The sequence below is a fragment of the Drosophila obscura genome, unplaced genomic scaffold (assembly GCF_018151105.1).
Source record: "Drosophila obscura isolate BZ-5 IFL unplaced genomic scaffold, ASM1815110v1 contig_200, whole genome shotgun sequence".
In the NCBI taxonomy this organism is placed as follows: domain Eukaryota; kingdom Metazoa; phylum Arthropoda; class Insecta; order Diptera; family Drosophilidae; genus Drosophila; species Drosophila obscura.
The window spans coordinates 988677-1005614 of record NW_024542791.1 but is presented as its reverse complement, the minus strand read 5'-3'; the positions used below and the strand labels follow the sequence as shown (position 1 = coordinate 1005614).

General features: G+C 46.5%; 5 protein-coding genes and 1 long non-coding RNA gene across 7 annotated transcripts; 4 read left to right on the top strand and 2 right to left on the bottom strand.

The window, feature by feature from the left end:
- Nucleotides 1-742: 742 nt before the first annotated feature.
- Nucleotides 743-1417, bottom strand: LOC111076092. The gene is made up of 2 exons (XR_002607988.2): nucleotides 1237-1417; nucleotides 743-1182 (listed from the first exon to the last, which is right to left on the bottom strand). It is a non-coding gene; the product is annotated as an uncharacterized LOC111076092 (long non-coding RNA).
- Nucleotides 1418-1910: 493 nt separating this feature from the next.
- Nucleotides 1911-4429, top strand: LOC111076089 (myosin-9-like). Its single transcript, XM_022369712.2, has 5 exons — nucleotides 1911-2312; nucleotides 2613-3573; nucleotides 3632-3991; nucleotides 4056-4175; nucleotides 4244-4429. Exons 1-5 carry the CDS (start codon nucleotides 2284-2286, stop codon nucleotides 4331-4333), a joined length of 1560 nt encoding a protein of 519 aa, XP_022225404.2. The 5' UTR covers nucleotides 1911-2283; the 3' UTR covers nucleotides 4334-4429.
- Nucleotides 4430-4543: 114 nt separating this feature from the next.
- Nucleotides 4544-6677, top strand: LOC111076090 (alpha-protein kinase 1). Of its 2 annotated transcripts, XM_022369713.2 has the most exons (4): nucleotides 4544-4717; nucleotides 4993-5084; nucleotides 5179-5277; nucleotides 5362-6677. In XM_022369713.2, the coding sequence occupies exons 1-4, from the start codon at nucleotides 4700-4702 to the stop codon at nucleotides 6188-6190; spliced, it is 1038 nt and encodes a 345-aa protein (XP_022225405.2). In that variant the 5' UTR covers nucleotides 4544-4699; the 3' UTR covers nucleotides 6191-6677. The 2 variants fall into 2 exon arrangements, with proteins under 2 accessions (XP_022225405.2, XP_022225406.2); XM_022369714.2 differs by lacking the exon at nucleotides 5179-5277.
- A 1323-nt stretch (nucleotides 6678-8000) lies between these two features.
- On the top strand, nucleotides 8001-9419 carry LOC111076086 (lysosomal thioesterase PPT2 homolog). Its single transcript, XM_022369709.2, has 5 exons — nucleotides 8001-8191; nucleotides 8295-8436; nucleotides 8500-8607; nucleotides 8666-8939; nucleotides 8989-9419. Exons 1-5 carry the CDS (start codon nucleotides 8060-8062, stop codon nucleotides 9185-9187), a joined length of 855 nt encoding a protein of 284 aa, XP_022225401.1. The 5' UTR covers nucleotides 8001-8059; the 3' UTR covers nucleotides 9188-9419.
- Nucleotides 9420-9782: 363 nt separating this feature from the next.
- On the top strand, nucleotides 9783-12115 carry LOC111076085 (double-strand break repair protein MRE11). The gene is made up of 5 exons (XM_022369708.2): nucleotides 9783-10091; nucleotides 10150-11209; nucleotides 11266-11420; nucleotides 11489-11804; nucleotides 11882-12115. Exons 1-5 carry the CDS (start codon nucleotides 9865-9867, stop codon nucleotides 11969-11971), a joined length of 1848 nt encoding a protein of 615 aa, XP_022225400.2. The 5' UTR covers nucleotides 9783-9864; the 3' UTR covers nucleotides 11972-12115.
- A 420-nt stretch (nucleotides 12116-12535) lies between these two features.
- LOC111076094 lies at nucleotides 12536-13609 on the bottom strand. Its single transcript, XM_022369719.2, has 2 exons — nucleotides 12876-13609; nucleotides 12536-12811 (listed from the first exon to the last, which is right to left on the bottom strand). The coding sequence occupies exons 1-2, from the start codon at nucleotides 13607-13609 to the stop codon at nucleotides 12691-12693; spliced, it is 855 nt and encodes a 284-aa protein (XP_022225411.2). The 3' UTR covers nucleotides 12536-12690.
- Between the last annotated feature and the right edge of the window lie 3329 nt (nucleotides 13610-16938).

Genomic DNA, 16938 nt, shown 5'->3' with positions numbered 1-16938 from the left:
AGTTAATATGGCACCAAGTGTATGTTATATTAATGCAACGAATACTTTATAATTGCACTTCAAGGAACAGTTTTACATATATCAAGTATGCAGATATTTTACACGTCTCTCTAGCACGGCAACGTTCTCCGGAATGCAACTGCAGAGACTGATGCAAGCACGAAAAACTGCCCCTTAAGCTTATACCTATACTCTCTTTCTTGCCTAGTCTCTATCTGTATATGGTTATCTTATCTCATTTTCGATCGAAAAGGGCCTCGGCTCTACATTTATACCACGGTACTCAATCAGATCAAGTAACCTGTACAATCTATTTGTTAGCGCCGCATACTCTCACACCCACTCTCTCTCTCTCTGTACTCTCTGTGTGCTCTCCAATTATTGCATTATAAAATCTTTGGCTACACCCTATGCATACATATATGACTATATACTCGTTTATACTGGCCCATACACGGGCATAATTTGCACCATCAATCCCTGCAATATGCTGCAGACTCAATACACGCTAAAGTTAGCCATGCAGGCCATGAAAATACGCCAAATATGAGCCGCAGGTCAATGAGGTGTGCTCCGATGCCACGACGATGCAGTGGCAGGATATTCATGGATATTTAGAAGTTCAAGGAGCGTCTGACCAAGGCGGAAAACTTCTTCGTAAGCAGAACCCCCAAATTATGGAATCGCAATGTGCAGTATTGTGTGTATTTTGTACATTTTTGGGGATCAATTTTCATTAACATTTCGGGATGGGGCTTATCTTCAATAAAGATTTGTAGCACATATAGCACTGGCAGGCATACTGAAAATATTCTGAACATGAAATAACATTTATTGTCGCAAAGCCATTAGAAATTTCATCAGCTTATCCCTTTATTACATTCCCCCTGAAAATCCTGCATCCATAATATTTTAAATCGTCTCGGGATATATCAGCGGGCATAATGGACAGTGGGGATTCGATTCCGTACTATTGAGGAGAATCATCTGAGTGGCACATTTACAGCAGAACGAGTGGCCGCAGGGCACGAACATTGGCTCGCGCTTTGGCAGCATACACAGCACACACATTTCCTGGCAGACCCATGGGATGACTTTTTTCTTAAGGATTTTCTTGTCTGCATTTTCTTGTTCCATTTTGTCTGTTTTAAGTCTGTTCTTTTGTGCTTAAATTCTTGAATTCTATGGGTTGTTGGGCATACGAATTAACATGTTTTGGGCTAAACACTTACTTACTCAAACGTTTGCACTTAAAAAGAGCCGAAGACAAATTCAGACAGATTGCAGAATTCTATTTAGCACAAGTACGAAACAAATTTCATGGCATTCTTTGGCAGATTTGAACAACTTTCTCGGTGTTTGTCGGGGAGTAGTGTTGAGCAATATTTCCCTGAAAACAGTGCTGATAGGTCTGTGCATTTAAGGGTGGATTTTTATCACCAACCCCACCCCTTCCTAAATCATCCTCACGTAGTTTGCTTTCTTTTTTTTATAAAGTTTCAGCTAAAATTATGGTAGTTAACATGGGATTATGATCCTATGTAGCGGTTCCAATCTGCACTGACATAGCTCCAGCTGGAAACCTAGAGTAAGCCTAGAGTATAATTTGTTAGGATTAAATAAAATAACATAAAATAAATAAACTTCCAAGGTTCAGCATATATGTACATACATTTATGCATATAAAGTTTAAGAAGCTCACAATATATTCTGTTATATATACCTTTATATACCTTTCCGCCAATTCAAACACCGATTAAAAAACCTCCCCACAGCGCGCCAACGCTCAGCGTTATCGACAAAAATCAACAATCGATCGCCGATGCTCCCTCTCCTTCTCTCTTTTGCTTTCATTTGCTTTGCACTCTCAGCGCGAATTTCGGCCGAAAAGAGACTTGAGAATAAAAACAAACAAAAAGGGGCAAGAAGAAGACGCGACGACCCTCTCCATGGTGCTGGCCATTTCATTTGCTGATTCGAGCCCGTTTCGCGCATAGTTTCGGCTCGAACTGATGACGGCACTGTCGATCGATCGCCGACGAGCAGTAGCGCGATAAAGCAAACTTGATAATTCCCAAACTCTTCATAATTTGATATTCCAAAATGCTGCCTGGCCCCAAGCTCATTGCGGCCGCCACCACACAGCAGATCACAGTCCAGCGCTCCACCGTCTGCTCCAACGCTTATTGCGTTTGATTCTGGTGATCGGTGACGTCGTTGCACCTACTGCCCGCTGTTACTGCTGCTGCTCCACGGCGTGTTCGACAGTGATGTAACGCCCACATGTACAAAGATTGGCTCATTACCATTAGGTATGTATGTATGTATATAGTGGCGCGGCGAGAGAGGCAGAGAGAGAGAGACAACTCCAACCAACCTGAATGCAGGCCACGATCGGCTGCTTCTATTTATAGGGTGTCCCCCGACCATCGCAAAGTTTCCCCCCAGTTGCAGACAGCAGCAAGAGTCGTCGGCTGGAGCTGGCCGAAATGCAGCCCCGGGGGGAAACATAAACATTAGTATTTGTTTTATGTCTCTGAACATAGCCATTGCCAGCCAATTTGCTTTATATTCGAGTATTCGAATTCAATTTACAAATTTTGAAATTCCAGCTGCAAAGCTCTGCAGGAGAAGTTTGCCGACCATAACCAGATGGAGATGCTTTCGGCCTTGTCACAGAAGGACTTGGCCAAAGACAATCTGCGCAAAACTCTCGACGAACTGTCCCGCGATGTTCTGCGCAACAGCAGGCAGGAGCAGATGCGCTTCATTTGCCCCGAGCTGGAGTCAAGCTGCGAGAGAATCTGCCACAAGTGTCTGGAGCTTGAGCGCCTCGTAGCCAATGGCGAATCCAAGTGCGCGGAGAGAGCCCAGCGTGAGTGCGATCAGCTGCGAGTGGACATTGCTGAGACACGAACCAAGCTGGAAGACGTTCAGTTGGCTTATAGCCTGGCCATGTGCGAGGTGTCTGAGAAGACGGAGGACTGCAAACGCCTCAACCTTCAACTATTCACTGCTCAGGACGACAATGCCCGACTGCAGGGAAAGTACGACGGTATGGAGCAGATCTGGCAGAGCCAACTGAAGCTCATAAAAAGCATGGCAGCAGACTACAATGCAGTCCAACGTAAGTACGAAAAGCTGCAGCAGGAGTACGAGGACTTGGGACGAACATCGAAAGCTTCCGAAGAGCACGGCCTGCAGCTGGAGGCCGACAGCACGACACTGCAGGCCGAGATTTTAAAGTTGAGGGAGCGCGGTGAGGAGACGCAGCGAATACTTTTGGAGGCTGCCAACCAAAAGGCACTTGCGGAACAGTTCGAGGCGCACAATGATGCGCTCAAGGTAGAGCTGTCGGAGCTGAAGACGAGCTGGACGGACATGCAGTGGGAGTTTGACTGCATGTCCAACCAGCTCGTTAAGAGTGTGAAGGAGTGTGATGTTCTGCGTAACGAGTGCAGTGCTCTGCAGGCAGAAAATAAAAATTTTTTAAATTTAAAAAAGGAATTTGAGCAGGTTTGTTCATGGAATACGGATCTTTTTAAATTAAATCAAACTCTGCGAGCAACCCTAGTAAGCGAAAAACACATTACGTTTATCTTTACCCCACTTGATCAATATATATTTTCAGAAAACCAACGAGGAAACCTTTAAGACAGAGAAGCAGGGCTTTAAAGAGCACCTTAACGGCATTGTGATCGCTAAGGAAGAACTTAATTCCCAGTTAAAGTCTCAATTGAAGTCCATAAAAGCAGAAAACAGTGCTCTACGCAACGCTTTGCTCAAGCAGGATGAAATCCACAAAAACACCTATCAGAAATGCCTTGAAATGCGCCAGGAACTTAATGAGAGTCGCCACTCGGTTAAACGTCTGATGGAAAAGGATGCAGCTAGCGAGACCTTCAAAAATGCTCTGTCCCAGCAAAAGTTGGTGCTAGAAGAAGTCATTCAAAATCTAAACAAAGAAGTTGAAAGTCTTCGCACAAAAATAGTAAGCGAATGTGCAGATTTCATCTTCTTGAAATTAACGATTAGATTTTGTTTGTTTTGCTTAGAAACAAAATACGAGTGGCTATCGCACGGACATGGAACTTGCGAGCGAGGCAGTGAACGAAATTGGGGAGAAGCATACAACGAAAGGGAGAAAAGTTTCCAACGCTCCTAAAGATCGCGGTGTAAGTATTAGACCCCAAATTAAATGTATATATTAGATCCTATATGCTAAGCCTCCTTTCTTCTGCAGAAATCTGCTAGCAATACGTCCGAATCGCGGAAGATTCAACGGAGATGCATTCACGATGAGCGTCGACGGGTATATTGTAATGATAAGTAAAAGTGGGTTAAAGAGCCTGCAAATGGTAGGCAGTGACGCTGACTATACAGGGGAGGGACTCAGTTCATTTATGTTTTATTTTTATTTTAAGTTATTCTTGTTTTATGTTTATTTATATCGTTTGTTATTTAGTAATATATGCTAAAACTAATTTATTCGTGAAGTGTGTCCTCGCATAAACGAGGCAAAAATACTCTCGTGCTGTAGCCCTGGCATTAAGTGGGTGATATGGCGATATGTTATCGAATCTGGCTGGCTGGAGTGTTGCAAATGGCATCCACTAGTGTTGGAAAAGGCAGCACACGCTTACGCTAAAGCAAAACAGAAAATTATAGCAAAAAATTAGCTAATTTGACTGAATCAGCCATGAACTCGGCAACAAAGGTAGGTGCAACGAAGTCATATCGTCCGGCCCCGCGCGAAACACCAATTCCGAAGCCCTGGGCGGCATTTGATTTGTGCGGGAAAGTGGCGGCACGGTGCCTCAAGTGTCATTCGTCTCCGTCTCCCTCCTTCGAGTGGGAAATTTGTTGTTCCATTAAAGGGGCGGAGGGCGCGTATGTTTTGAATTTGCAAAGCAGCTGCCCGCAGAAGCGTTTGCGATTGCCCCGCGGCTGCCCCCCCTGTTGCACCAAGTGAAACGGCATTTTTATCCGCAGGTTGGGGAGATTTTCACGGCCGCCGGACAAGCTTTCAGCAGATTGGGCGACCTCACCATGCAACTGCATCCAAATGCCGAATCCCCGTCCGGGTAAGTGTAAAGTAAAGCCGGTTCCGAGGCTGTGTTCGATCGCCAGGCGCTAATCAAGGTGTTTTTGCATGTTCCCTCGCTATGTGGCGCCCAGTAAATGGACGGACGAGGAAATCGACATGTTGCACTCGTCGATTATGCGCTTCTCGGACGACCTTAGCAAAATCAGTCTTAGCATTAAGAACCGTACAGTGTAAGTGCTCATAGCGAGGGAACATGACGTTTCCGGGGTCACCAGCATCACTAACAGCACCCCATTTTGCCACACATCTTGCAGGTCCCAGATACGGCAAGCCCTGAAGAAGAAGGCCTTCGAGGACGCCGGCATACCTGCGAAGCAAGTGCCTGTCCAACAGGTGCAGCACGTCATTCAAACAGTCCCCCAGCTGCCGGTCATCCAGCAGCAGCTGCCGACAGCGCCCCAGCAACTCCAGCCCCAGCCTCAAGTATTTAAGACACAGACTGTACAGCAACTGCCCCTACAGCAGCAACAGCAGCAGCAGCAGCAGCAACACCATCAACATCAGCCGCAGAACTCGAATATGGTTGCTAACATTCAGCATGTGCAACTGGTGACACAGCCCAAGCAGATCCTCCTACAGCACCATCAGCAGCAGCTGCCGCAGACAACAACGACGACGGTGACCATCAAGCAGTTCCAGCAAATGCAACAGCAGAAGGCGGCTGCACAGGCGGCGGCCGCGGCAGCAGCAGCGGCAGCCAACACGCCGACAATCACGGAGAATATCATTATACAGCAGCCCACGTCGACGACGGCAGCGACGGTGCACCAGCAACAGCCCCAGACGCATTCGCATCCGATTCATTCGGTGGCGACGTCCGCGTCCACGCAGATAATCCTGCCGTCGGTCACCACAGTATTGTCGCCGAGCACGGTGCCGGTGGGCACGGTGGCGATTGCCGACGATGTGGTTAGTACAACATCCACCCCCTCCACATCGGCGAGCACGGGTCTCAAGTGCGGGCCGGACGTATCGATGACACTGAACCGCATCAATGTGCAGGAGAACGAGGTCGATGTCGAGGAATGCCTGCCAGCGGAGGTGGTCAAGCTGGATTTTGTCAGTGAAGAGGTTGCAGGGTGAAGGCTCAACCCGCGAACGTTCCCCGAACAAGTTGAGGACTTCTATTACTAGATAAGTCACCGAAGCAGCTGGCAGAATGGATGGATACCCGAATCGCAACAAATCTAGATCGAAAGAAACTCTTTAACAAACGGTACGACCTACCGCCCACACCCCTCCTCACCCCCTTAGTGTAAGCCTAAAATGTTAAGTGTTGTCATATTTGATATACCTTGAAACCACCATTTGTTTCCAAACCCTTGAGAAAATCCTTCAAACTGAATTGTGTACAGACAGATTTGACAGCAACAGTGTGTAAGAAAGTTGAGCAGTTGCCGCTGCCAATTCCCCCATCTCCTGTTTGGTTTGGGCTTTGATTTGGACCGAAGCAAGGCGTAGATATTAAATACTGAAACGAGAAATGCTGCACCTAGATTTAAACACAAAATGCAAGACACAATAGTGCAAAGTACATAGCGATTGTATAAGAGATGATGAGTGAAATAAACGAGCATTATTTTAAGTTGTGGGTTCATTTAAGGGCAATCGGGGGGAATCTATTGAAAGAAAGGAAACTCGAGCACCTCTAACAGGGGTTGATAGAAAGTACAGTATTCAACAGCCTCCAGGATCTTCCGTCCTCCCCTCCAGCTATCATTTGTAAAAACAGGTTCAGAATTTAAAGATAGTTGCAAAAACGAAATATCCAATATTTTTAAACAAAACTTTTATGTATGAAGCAGTTTCCTTTAGTTTGAAAAGTCAGATACAATTAGTAACTAATTATATTAATTAAAATTCCATAAAATATATTCGTTTAATCGTATACAAATGGTCAAACTCCAATGATAGAATCGAATATTGAAAATAGTTTTAAGGCCGAATGAAGCTCAGGCAGGTAGCTAACTAAAGTATTATGAATGAGTAAAAAACAAAAATACAAATTATAATTTAATTAATTTTGAACCATATTGGGAACTACACAATTATGGCTCTTCGCTTTTATAAAATACTTTAATTTAAATTTAAAATTCCCGCTGACCATTAACCCTATCGATGTCCTTTTCCCTACCTATTCCTTGCGCATTTCCGACCAACAGAAAATAGCCTTTGCCCATTGTCGTCCCAAGAGGTTTGGTAATCAATATTCCCACGGAAATTCTGAAACTTTAAGAATATTAGCTTATTTCAGGTGAACGATATTTTGTTAGTAAAAAAGAAGATCTACAAGGAGGATGTGCAAAAAGGACTATTTTCCGAATTTTAACTGCAGTTGTTCACTTGTGTAAATAAAGAGGGGGTTAAGTGGGTTAGGTTCGTTCATGGTATATCGGTATACAAGTAGCTTATCGATATCAGCATCCCATAATAGATACAAAATTTGTAGCGCCACAAAACGATGACACATTAGTTTTATGTTGTTTTTGTTTTAACCTTAATATGTAAATAATCCAATAAAAAGGACTTCTAAAAACTAACCAATCCTAAACAAAATTCATTGAGGAATTGGATAAAATTATTTGTTTAGGGCTGAGAGTCCCAGCTAGCTAGTAATATTAAACGGAATATCAAAATCGAGAAATATCAAAGAGAAATATTGAATGTTTTGATAAAACAATCGATACTATCGTGATAGCTCTAATAATTATTAAAAAACCATTGAAACATTTTTTTGGAACTTGTCCATTGTAAAAATTAGATGCCACCTGTCGATGATTTGTTTACAAATGTGTCTTCGTATCTTATAGCAGACAATCCAAACATATTAAAAGCGCAACGACTGTAGCTCGATACTATCATGATAGTCTCAAAACCATCGATAGTGCCCTCGATGGTTTGATACCTCTAAACAACAAAACAAAGGGAATCGAATTATATTATTAAGGAAATATGAGGCTAAGACTTCTGCTGGCATTGTCCGCTTGCTTTGCTGGTTCACTGGCATATAGGCCGCTGGTCATACTCCATGGTATCCTTTCTGGTGCGGATTCCATGGACTTTTTGGTGCGGGAAATCGAAGAGGTTCGTAATTTGACTTCCCCCCCTTTTGTTATTGTTTAAACTCAATGACAAGTTCAAAGTCGAAGCAAACAACGTAATAGAATGCATTATCTTTAATTTCCAGCTGCATCCGGGCACAATTGTCTACAACTGCGACAAATTCAGCGGCTGGTACAGTCTGGAAAACGCCTGGCGCCAGGTCGATCAGATTCGGGATTACTTGAGCGATGTTGGGAAACAGCACCCGGAAGGAATCAATGTGTTGGGTGGGTTCGGTTGAACTGCAATTCAGGAGAGGGTTACTCAATCGATCCATGTATACATTACAGGCTACTCCCAAGGCGGCATCTTGGCCCGCGCGGCCATACAAAGTCTGCCCGATCACAATGTAAAAACCTTCATATCCCTTTCATCGCCACAAGCGGGTCAATACGGAAGTGAGTTTCCATTGAAATTAAAGCTAAATGTTATTTCCCTCAATGATACACTTTCCAGCCAGCTTTCTGCATCTGATATTTCCGGATCTGGCGGCAAAGACCGCCTTTGAGCTATTCTACTCGACGGTGGGGCAGCACACATCGGTGGGCGGCTACTGGAACGACCCGCATAAACAGTCACTGTACATGAAGTACAGCGAATTTCTGCCGCTGATCAACAACGAGAAGCAAAGCTCCAATTCCACCTCCTTTAAGATGGGCATGGTGCGTCTCAGCAAGCTGGTCATGATCGGCGGCCCCAATGACGATGTGATAACGCCCTGGCAGTCCAGGTAAGCCAACCAGATACATTCTGAATCTCTTTAACATTCCATCTTCCAGCCACTTTGGCTACTACGACGAGGATATGGACGTGATTCCGTTCAACAAGCGAAAGATCTTCACTGACGACTCAATCGGCATAAGGACGCTCCAGGAGGCCGGAAAACTTTTAATCATAATTAAACCCCATGTTCATCATTTGAGCTGGCACACCAACAGAGCCGTAATACATCAAGTTATCTTGCCATATCTGGACTGACCACTTGGGACTACCTGAACTAAAGCGACCAAAGGGCTGTGATCGGGATTGGCGGCGCAATCATTCATCAAAGAGCAATAATGTAAAATTGCCATTACACTACTCTGGCATACAGGGCACACAATGATCTTTCATAGACAATTTAGCAATAGAATATTTACAAAGATTTACGATCAAACGTGGGAAGATTTATACAAATTATTAAATATATGCATGTACATATGTATTCTACATAATACATAATTATGTATCAATTAACATGCACATTTTTAGTTACAGAGGGATGTGCGGGGTCAAAGATTGTGTTTTTAGAATCTTTTAATGATTTACAAGCTATTTATACTCTAAAATCATTTTCAAATCAACAATTTTCATCTTTGTCTCATTTTTGGTAAATATATATATATATGCATCCATCGAAATTATATGTAAATGGTTTGCTTAATTATTTTCCCAGGTGTTTAAACTCACAAAAACTACGATATATTAAAACAAGCTATTAAATATTTAAATATTGAACAAATTTCATAGAGAAGCGTTGGCGCGCTTGTGATAGATTTTACCGCCCAAACAATAGTGTTATCGATACTTCATATCGATATTGCGTATGGCGAAATTCGCGTCTCAGTTTTAAAACATTAAAACATTTTAAAACAGAACGCGCTTAAAATATAGACATGCCAGACAGCAGCGCCACAGAACAGAATGCCGATAATGTCATCCGCATTATGGTGGCCACCGACAACCACTTGGGATACTGCGAAAAGGATGCTGTACGCGGCGAGGACAGTTTCACCGCCTTCGAGGAGATTCTGGAATTGGCTTTGGTTGAGGATGTGGACATGATACTGCTGGGTGGAGACTTGTTCCACGACGCTGTGCCCAGTCAGAATGCCCTGCACAAGTGAGTATATCTCCCACACGGACGAGGAACAAGTTAAAGTAGTTTGGGGCTCCCACAGGTGCATCGAACTACTGCGTCGCTATACATTCGGGAATAAGCCGGTGGCGCTGGACATAATCAGCGACCAGTCACAGTCCTTCTACAATGCCATCAACAATTCGGCGAACTTCGAGGATCCCAATCTGAATATTTCCTTTCCAGTCTTCTCCATTCACGGCAATCACGATGATCCGAGCGGCTTTGGGCGACTCAGTTCGCTGGATCTGCTGAGCTCATCCGGTCTGGTGAACTACTTTGGCCGGTGGACCGACCTCACCAAGCTCGAGATCAACCCGATTCTAATACGCAAGGGCGAGACCCATATGGCGTTGTATGGCCTGAGCCACATCCATGACAATCGCCTGGTGCGTCTCTTCAAGGACTTCAAGGTGAAAATCGAGGCTCCCGGCAATAGCGGCAATGGCGATGCCGCGCAAGAGGATTGGTTCAACCTGATGGTCGTGCATCAGAATCGCGCAGATCGGGGACCCAAGAACTATTTGCCAGAGGATTTTCTGCCGGACTTCCTGCACTTGGTCATCTGGGGGCACGAGCACGACTGCCGCATTGAGCCAGAGGCGAATGCGAAGAGGGGCTTCTATGTGTCCCAGCCGGGCTCATCGGTGCCCACCTCCCTGTCGGAGGGCGAGGCCAAGAAGAAGCACGTCGGTCTGCTGGAGATCTACAAAAGCAAGTTCAAGCTAAAGGAGCTCCCCTTGCAGTCGGTGCGTCCATTTGTATTCGATTCAGTTGTACTGCCCGACAAGGCCGAAGAGTTGGGCCTCAACGAGGGCGATGCTTCGACAAAGGTCTACAAATTTGCACGCGAGCGCGTGGAGTCGATGATTGAGAAGGCCAAGGCCCAGCTGACGGGTCACCCAAAGCAGCCAAATCTGCCCTTGATACGCTTGCGGCTGCTCTACACCGATGAGTCGTGCATGTTCAACACGATTCGCTTTAGTCAGATGTTCAGCACGCGCGTCGCAAACGTACAGGATGTGGTGCAGTTCACCAAGCTGGTGATGCGCACCAAGGGTGAAAGTGTCACCCTGGATAAGGAGGCTATGAGGCGCGCGCTGGTAGGTCCAATTAACTTCATTTTGAACTCTAAAATAAACATTATCTTGCCCTCCAGGAAGCGGAGAACGCGACTCGTGTAGAGGAGTTGGTGGAACGCTATTTCGAGGAGAAAAAGAAACCATTGAAGCTACTCCACTCGAAGGCGCTGTCAGAGATGACTTATCGCCTGGTGGAGCGTCGGGACACCAATGCGGCCGAAAATATTGTCAAGTTAGTGGGAAATTATCGATCGATGAACTGCCTGTCTGTCCTTGTCTAAATGCTCATCTTCCCATCAGATTCTATAAGGAAAAGGCACTGGAGCATTTGATGGAAACAATGCCCAACGACGAGGATATCGGTAAAGAGCTCGAGAACTTCAGAGAACGCTACAAGCACGAGGATCTGCTCAAAATGCTCGATGCTCGAGGCGTCAAAACCAAGGATGAGAGCTCCGTTTTTGCAGCGAAAGATGAGGCCAACACATCCACGGCCACAACCAGTGGGCGCGGACGTGCATCACGGGGTCGCGGCGCTGCTCGTGGTCGTGGTGCTGCTGCCACAAGTGCTGCCACACGAGCCAAGCCCCAGCTGGATGTGTCTATGAATAATACGGTGAGGCTACATTTTTGTACTCAAAAGAAGATTGGAATTTACTCTATTAAAATGTTCATTTTCCATACCCCGAACAGCGCTCATCGGCCAGGCAGCAGACGCTACTAAGCAGCGTTCGAGCTGCTACCAAAGGCCCCAGCTACGTTATCTCGGATGATTCCGATTGATATATATTCCTATAACTCAGTGCCACAACTCAGTGCTTCAATTGATTCACATTCCTTAGCGCTTGGAGCGAAAAGTTACTAACTATTTTCATTGTGATACTCAAGCCAATACGTTTCCCAATGAATAAATACTACTAAAATGTACCTACATATAATCTGCAAAGAACAGAGCTATGGGGACAGGCCGCTTAGCTGGTGGATTGTTCTTGATAGTCTCTAAACATCAAAGAACAGAATCATGGGCACACAGATCTTGCCAATGGAAGATCACTCCTCTGATTGTTCAACTGGTCATCTGGACTTCTCGTAGTTCTCGTAGCTTTTAGCCGGCACCAATGTGTGAGTCCCAAGTAGTTTTAGGCTGTATCTGTTGGGGAAAGTATTCAAAATGTTCGAAGCCATACCGGTTTACTCGGCTGAAACTTCACTTTTCGTATGGTACAACTCAATATTTGTTTGTTTATTATTTACGATCAATCGGTCAGGGCTCTCTAGAGGGGCCCGACTGGGTTCCTTCGCTGCGGGCACGTGGCTGCTCCAACTGTAAAATAGATTAACCTACAACTTAAAATCTACGATAAGGTTAGGGCCTGCTGCGCTCAGGCTCTTTGCGCCAGGCGCTGTTGTGTACGGTTCTTTGGTAGTTTAGCTGCCTCAGGACTTCGCGGCCAAGAGCGAAGATTTCTCCAAACATACATGCGCGTGCGCGCGGGTACTCGTTACTGCATCTGGGACTCGTAGTAGTAGCGATATGGATCCACCGAAGAGCTGCCACCGGCTGCAGTCACACCCATGCTGGGACTCGTCTTGGACACGGGCCGAATCACGTAGGTGTTGCGCCTGTAAGCAGAGAGATGCTCGGACCGGGACCCTCTCCAACATAAAATCGATGACGCCGACTCACCTATTGTGCTCGCCTGCATGCACCTGGAAGCTCGTCTCTTCGCTGTGATCGTGCGAGAATAGCTTCTTGAGGGCGATGATGCCGGCTATGGTCAGGGCCACCTTGCTGATTACCAGTGCCTTGCCGGCGATCGCCGCCAGTGCCTTGAGACCCAGTGGACCGGCAATGCCCATGGCCGTTAGCAAGGCGGCAATCACGTACTTGATGTGGCCACCCTCCTTTTGTTTCTTTTTCTTGTGCCCATGCTCGCCGCGTCCCACCGACACGCCCGACACGCCCGACTCCATGCCCATGCCCATGTCCATGTCCAGCTTCAGCGTGTGGGTGCGCAGCAGCTTGTCGGCCTTGGCTAGCAGGGCACGGTCTATGGGCGAGAGGCTGCCAAACTGCCGTGCATCCGTGAGGGACCCCAGGACGCTCTCAGTCTCGGTCTGGTTCTGCTTCTCCAGCACCAGCCCGTCCATGATCTTAATGGAGTCCCGGTCGAGGGCGCGCGCCAGTGCGTGCAGCGCCTTCTGCTTGAGGCAGCCAATGAAGTCGTTCTTGTCCTGGCAATCGTCATACAAGCGCCGCACCAGACTCATCTCCGGTCCGAAACCAAGTCCCATGCTCCAATCGCTGGTGCTGGGTGTGGCAGCTGCCTCCACAACGCTGTGGCGTCGTCGGCGTTGCGTAGCAGCCGCCGAGGAGGACGCAATGCAGGCTAGGATTAGCAGCCACTCGAACCGCTTCATGATGTGTGTGTGTGTGTGTGTGTGTGTGTTGGGGTTGCCGTATCCAGATACTAATCCTGTGGAACGCTGCTTATCAACGGAGTGCTGCCAGTCGCCAGCTATCGTGGGATGCTACTGCAGCGAAATCGCTGGGCCGGCGATGCTTTTATAAATTGCGACCATGCCAAAGTCGTCGACGGCGGCGGCGGCGGCGCACTCAAACGGAAAGAATTGGCGTGCCCCAATGGGTTGCAGACAAATCTAGCTTGGACCTGCCACCAGATCTACTGCTACTGCTGCTGCAGCGGCTGGGAGCAATTAACATTATCCATATTTTGTTATGCGTTCGACTGGGCCGAGTCTTTTTGGGTCTAATCATCTCCACTGCCGCTGACATGTTTTCGTTACTCACCCACGGATGGATGCCCATTCATGTTCAGATCTCGCGCGATCGACGCGGCTGCCCACCAGAAAGTGTGTACTTTTCGATTTCTATATGGTACGAGTAGATATTGTATGTATCTGGCATTCAGCTCTCTCCCACAGGCGGGGTATGATTACTTATTCATGGGCAATGCATTCAATTAGGGTATCTCTGTGTCTCTCTATGTCATTGAAGTGAAGGATGGAGAAGGGATTTAATGTTTTTATAGCTTATGCCTCTTATTACCATACACTTTGTGACTCCAATGAGTCGAAGGAGCCTCTGAAAAACGCACAATAAAAGTCTCAAGGTCTGTTTGCAGGCGCTGCCTTATCTGTTCCAATTAATTATAAAATTTCTATGCTTAAAAGTATGGCTGCTAATCAAGAGGAACTCCAATATATTCCATTAAAGTCCAGTCGTTGGAGCTGAAACTAGCTGGAACTCTCGAGCTAGTATCGTTTGCTTTTCGAAAGGCGATCAGTAGAACAGTGGAACAACCCCAGCCCAATGCATTGCAGTATTCGTAGACCTTTTGCATTTAATTCACCAAAAAGAGAATGAATGGAGTTTGAATGAGCCCAAACGGTTATTATTGGCTGAATGCTGAATGCTGAGCGGATCTTTTGGCAGCGAGTGTTATGTGCACAGGCCCCGGGGAGGCAGCAACCGCTCTGAATAACTAATGCATCTTTATGATGCGTGCCGCAAAGTAATTAAGAGCAAGACGACTCTGCCACTGCTGCTCCTACTGCTGGTTGCTGCTGGTTGCTGCTGGTTGGTGCCCCCTTTGGACGTGGGCCTGGATGGTGTCCAACAGAGCTCTGCTCTGCTGTGCTGTGCTGTGCTCGTGTGAGAATGGATGTTGCCGCGCAAATTGGTTATCATAAATTGCATCTACCATGCGGGAGACGGTGACTGGTGGCTGTGGCTGGGGATGGTGCCTTGGCTGTGGAATTTCATGTCGATGCCGTCAGGTGATCGCTGCACATTTGGCTCAGTGGCCCAGTGGGTGAAACTGAGTTTGGATACAGCTAAGAAATTTTCTTTTCGCTCGCCGCTTGCGCAGCCACTGTGAAAATCAACGCCACCCAATACCCCACACCCACCCCAACCCATGCCGTAGCCTGCGCACCACACCACCCATCAGCTGGCGACAGTGGGATCACAGTGAAAAGTGTTTTGTGGAGACACTTTCCTTGCATCTAGCTGGGATGTCTGCCATTTATGGCTCGTATCCACATCAAAACGAGTGCAGCATTATGCCGCTTGTTGCACTCTGCATCCGAAGAACTATTTGTCTCTGAAGTTTCGGCGAAAGTATCTCAGTAATTTGTGTAGAGGGAAACAAAACGGCTGCACGGCTAAAAGCAGTTTAATATTGCAAACTCTTTGATAATTTCAGTTGGAATTGAGTCGAAAAACCCGAGATGGGTGCTACTCCTGTGAAAACTGATAGGCAGTGGAATGTGAGCCCGTGGGCTAAATCGGTTGATTAAAACTATTCGCCAAACACTTCTGGCATATTTTATATTTTTTATTTAATAAATTAATATTATTTTCAACTATTTTTATCAGCATAGCCCTGTATAAGTCAGTTAACATTAAGATCTCAGTCCAAAAGGATATTTAGTTTATTTTTCACTGCACTTGAAGTTCCCCTTTGATTTGTTACTTGAATAATTATATAATAATTTCCCTAAATTGCATCCATCCACCACTCCAACTGTCGTGTCATATCAGTCTATATATATGTACATACATACTATATATTGTACATAATTGTACGTACGCACGTGTGGATAAATATTTAGCCACATATATGAGATACATAAATGAATGTGCAGGACTACGTCTTTGTAGCCACACATGTACGGTAGGTATGAGTGGCACGCACACAACAGCCTCTGCTCAAGAGGGCGTAAATAATTTAATACATCAAGAAAATTGGAAATGAAAGTTTCTTTGTTTTGGTTTGCCTTGGCCGCAGATAACTTTTAGTTTCGATGCTTTTCGCAGATAGCAGCGATGTTCCGGGACGGTGTCCGGGTCGACCCATTCCCGGGTGTGTGGCCGGACAGGACACACACACACACACACACACCCCAGACAGCAATTGTGCGATTTATTTGCACATTTTGCTAGCCCAAAAGTCCTGGAGTTCTGAGTGCTGAGAGTCCGGCTGGATTCCTCGTGTACGTGTGTGTGTGTGTGCACGGGGACTCTTATCGTCAATAATCATCATATGCTCAAATTTTTGGTCGCTTAATTGGAAAATTGTTGTTGTTTTTGTGATACGCCTGAGCGATTGGGTGATTGGATGGCCGGATGATTGGTTTAGCCGGAGAGTGCCGTTTGATTGATGACCTCTGGATGGCTGTCTGTCTGTCTGGCTGCCTGTCTGTCTGGCTGCCTGACCTCCACATACTAGTCTCCACATTGTTCTGCGGCATTGTAGTGATAATATTTACCCAGCCCAGCCCAGCCCAATCCAAGAGCTTGATTGGCATGCCATCCAAGTGGTCTGTGGTCAGCCCCGGGCCACGTACTCGTGCACGTATGGGGGGGGGCGGTTCTCAAGCGCGATTGCGCAAAAGCAGGGCCCAGCTTCGAGGGTGGAATATCAGTTCATATTTCGTCATATTTCATAACCCTCAGTGCTCCACTTCCAGTTCCTCGCTGGCTGTTGTGGGCGTGGGTAGAGCTCAACCAAAATGGCGTTTCGGGCGGCGGGGGATGGCTGCATTGGCAGGCAGGCAGCCAGCTCTTTGAAGTTTTAGTTGAATTGGCAAATGACAGCACGGGATTGGGTATGGGTTTGGCTAGCGGCAGGGGCAGGGGCAGGGGCAGGTTGGTCGAAATGCCTTACTCCTTCGGCCTGCTGCTGCGTTGGGCCCTTGAGTGTGTGCACAATGTTGGAAAATGT

Bases quoted from the DNA above. Each gene is read 5' to 3' on its own strand.
- LOC111076094 (XM_022369719.2), bottom strand. From the start codon at position 13,609: ATGAAGCGGTTCGAGTGGCTGCTAATCCTAGCCTGCATTGCGTCCTCC. The intron at 12,812-12,875 runs GTGAGTCGGCGT...CTCTGCTTACAG, and splicing joins CATGCAGGCGAGCACAATAG to GCGCAACACCTACGTGATTC.
- LOC111076086 (XM_022369709.2), top strand. From the start codon at position 8,060: ATGAGGCTAAGACTTCTGCTGGCATTGTCCGCTTGCTTTGCTGGTTCA. The intron at 8,437-8,499 runs GTGGGTTCGGTT...TATACATTACAG, and splicing joins GGAAGGAATCAATGTGTTGG to GCTACTCCCAAGGCGGCATC. The intron at 8,608-8,665 runs GTGAGTTTCCAT...TACACTTTCCAG, and splicing joins ACAAGCGGGTCAATACGGAA to CCAGCTTTCTGCATCTGATA.
- LOC111076085 (XM_022369708.2), top strand. From the start codon at position 9,865: ATGCCAGACAGCAGCGCCACAGAACAGAATGCCGATAATGTCATCCGC. The intron at 10,092-10,149 runs GTGAGTATATCT...GGGCTCCCACAG, and splicing joins AGTCAGAATGCCCTGCACAA to GTGCATCGAACTACTGCGTC. The intron at 11,210-11,265 runs GTAGGTCCAATT...CTTGCCCTCCAG, and splicing joins AGGCTATGAGGCGCGCGCTG to GAAGCGGAGAACGCGACTCG.
- LOC111076090 (XM_022369713.2), top strand. The intron at 5,085-5,178 runs GTAAGTGTAAAG...TGTGGCGCCCAG, and splicing joins AATGCCGAATCCCCGTCCGG to TAAATGGACGGACGAGGAAA. The intron at 5,278-5,361 runs GTAAGTGCTCAT...CACATCTTGCAG, and splicing joins AGCATTAAGAACCGTACAGT to GTCCCAGATACGGCAAGCCC.
- LOC111076089 (XM_022369712.2), top strand. From the start codon at position 2,284: ATGTACAAAGATTGGCTCATTACCATTAG. The intron at 3,574-3,631 runs GTAAGCGAAAAA...ATATATTTTCAG, and splicing joins AAACTCTGCGAGCAACCCTA to AAAACCAACGAGGAAACCTT. The intron at 4,176-4,243 runs GTAAGTATTAGA...TTTCTTCTGCAG, and splicing joins ACGCTCCTAAAGATCGCGGT to AAATCTGCTAGCAATACGTC.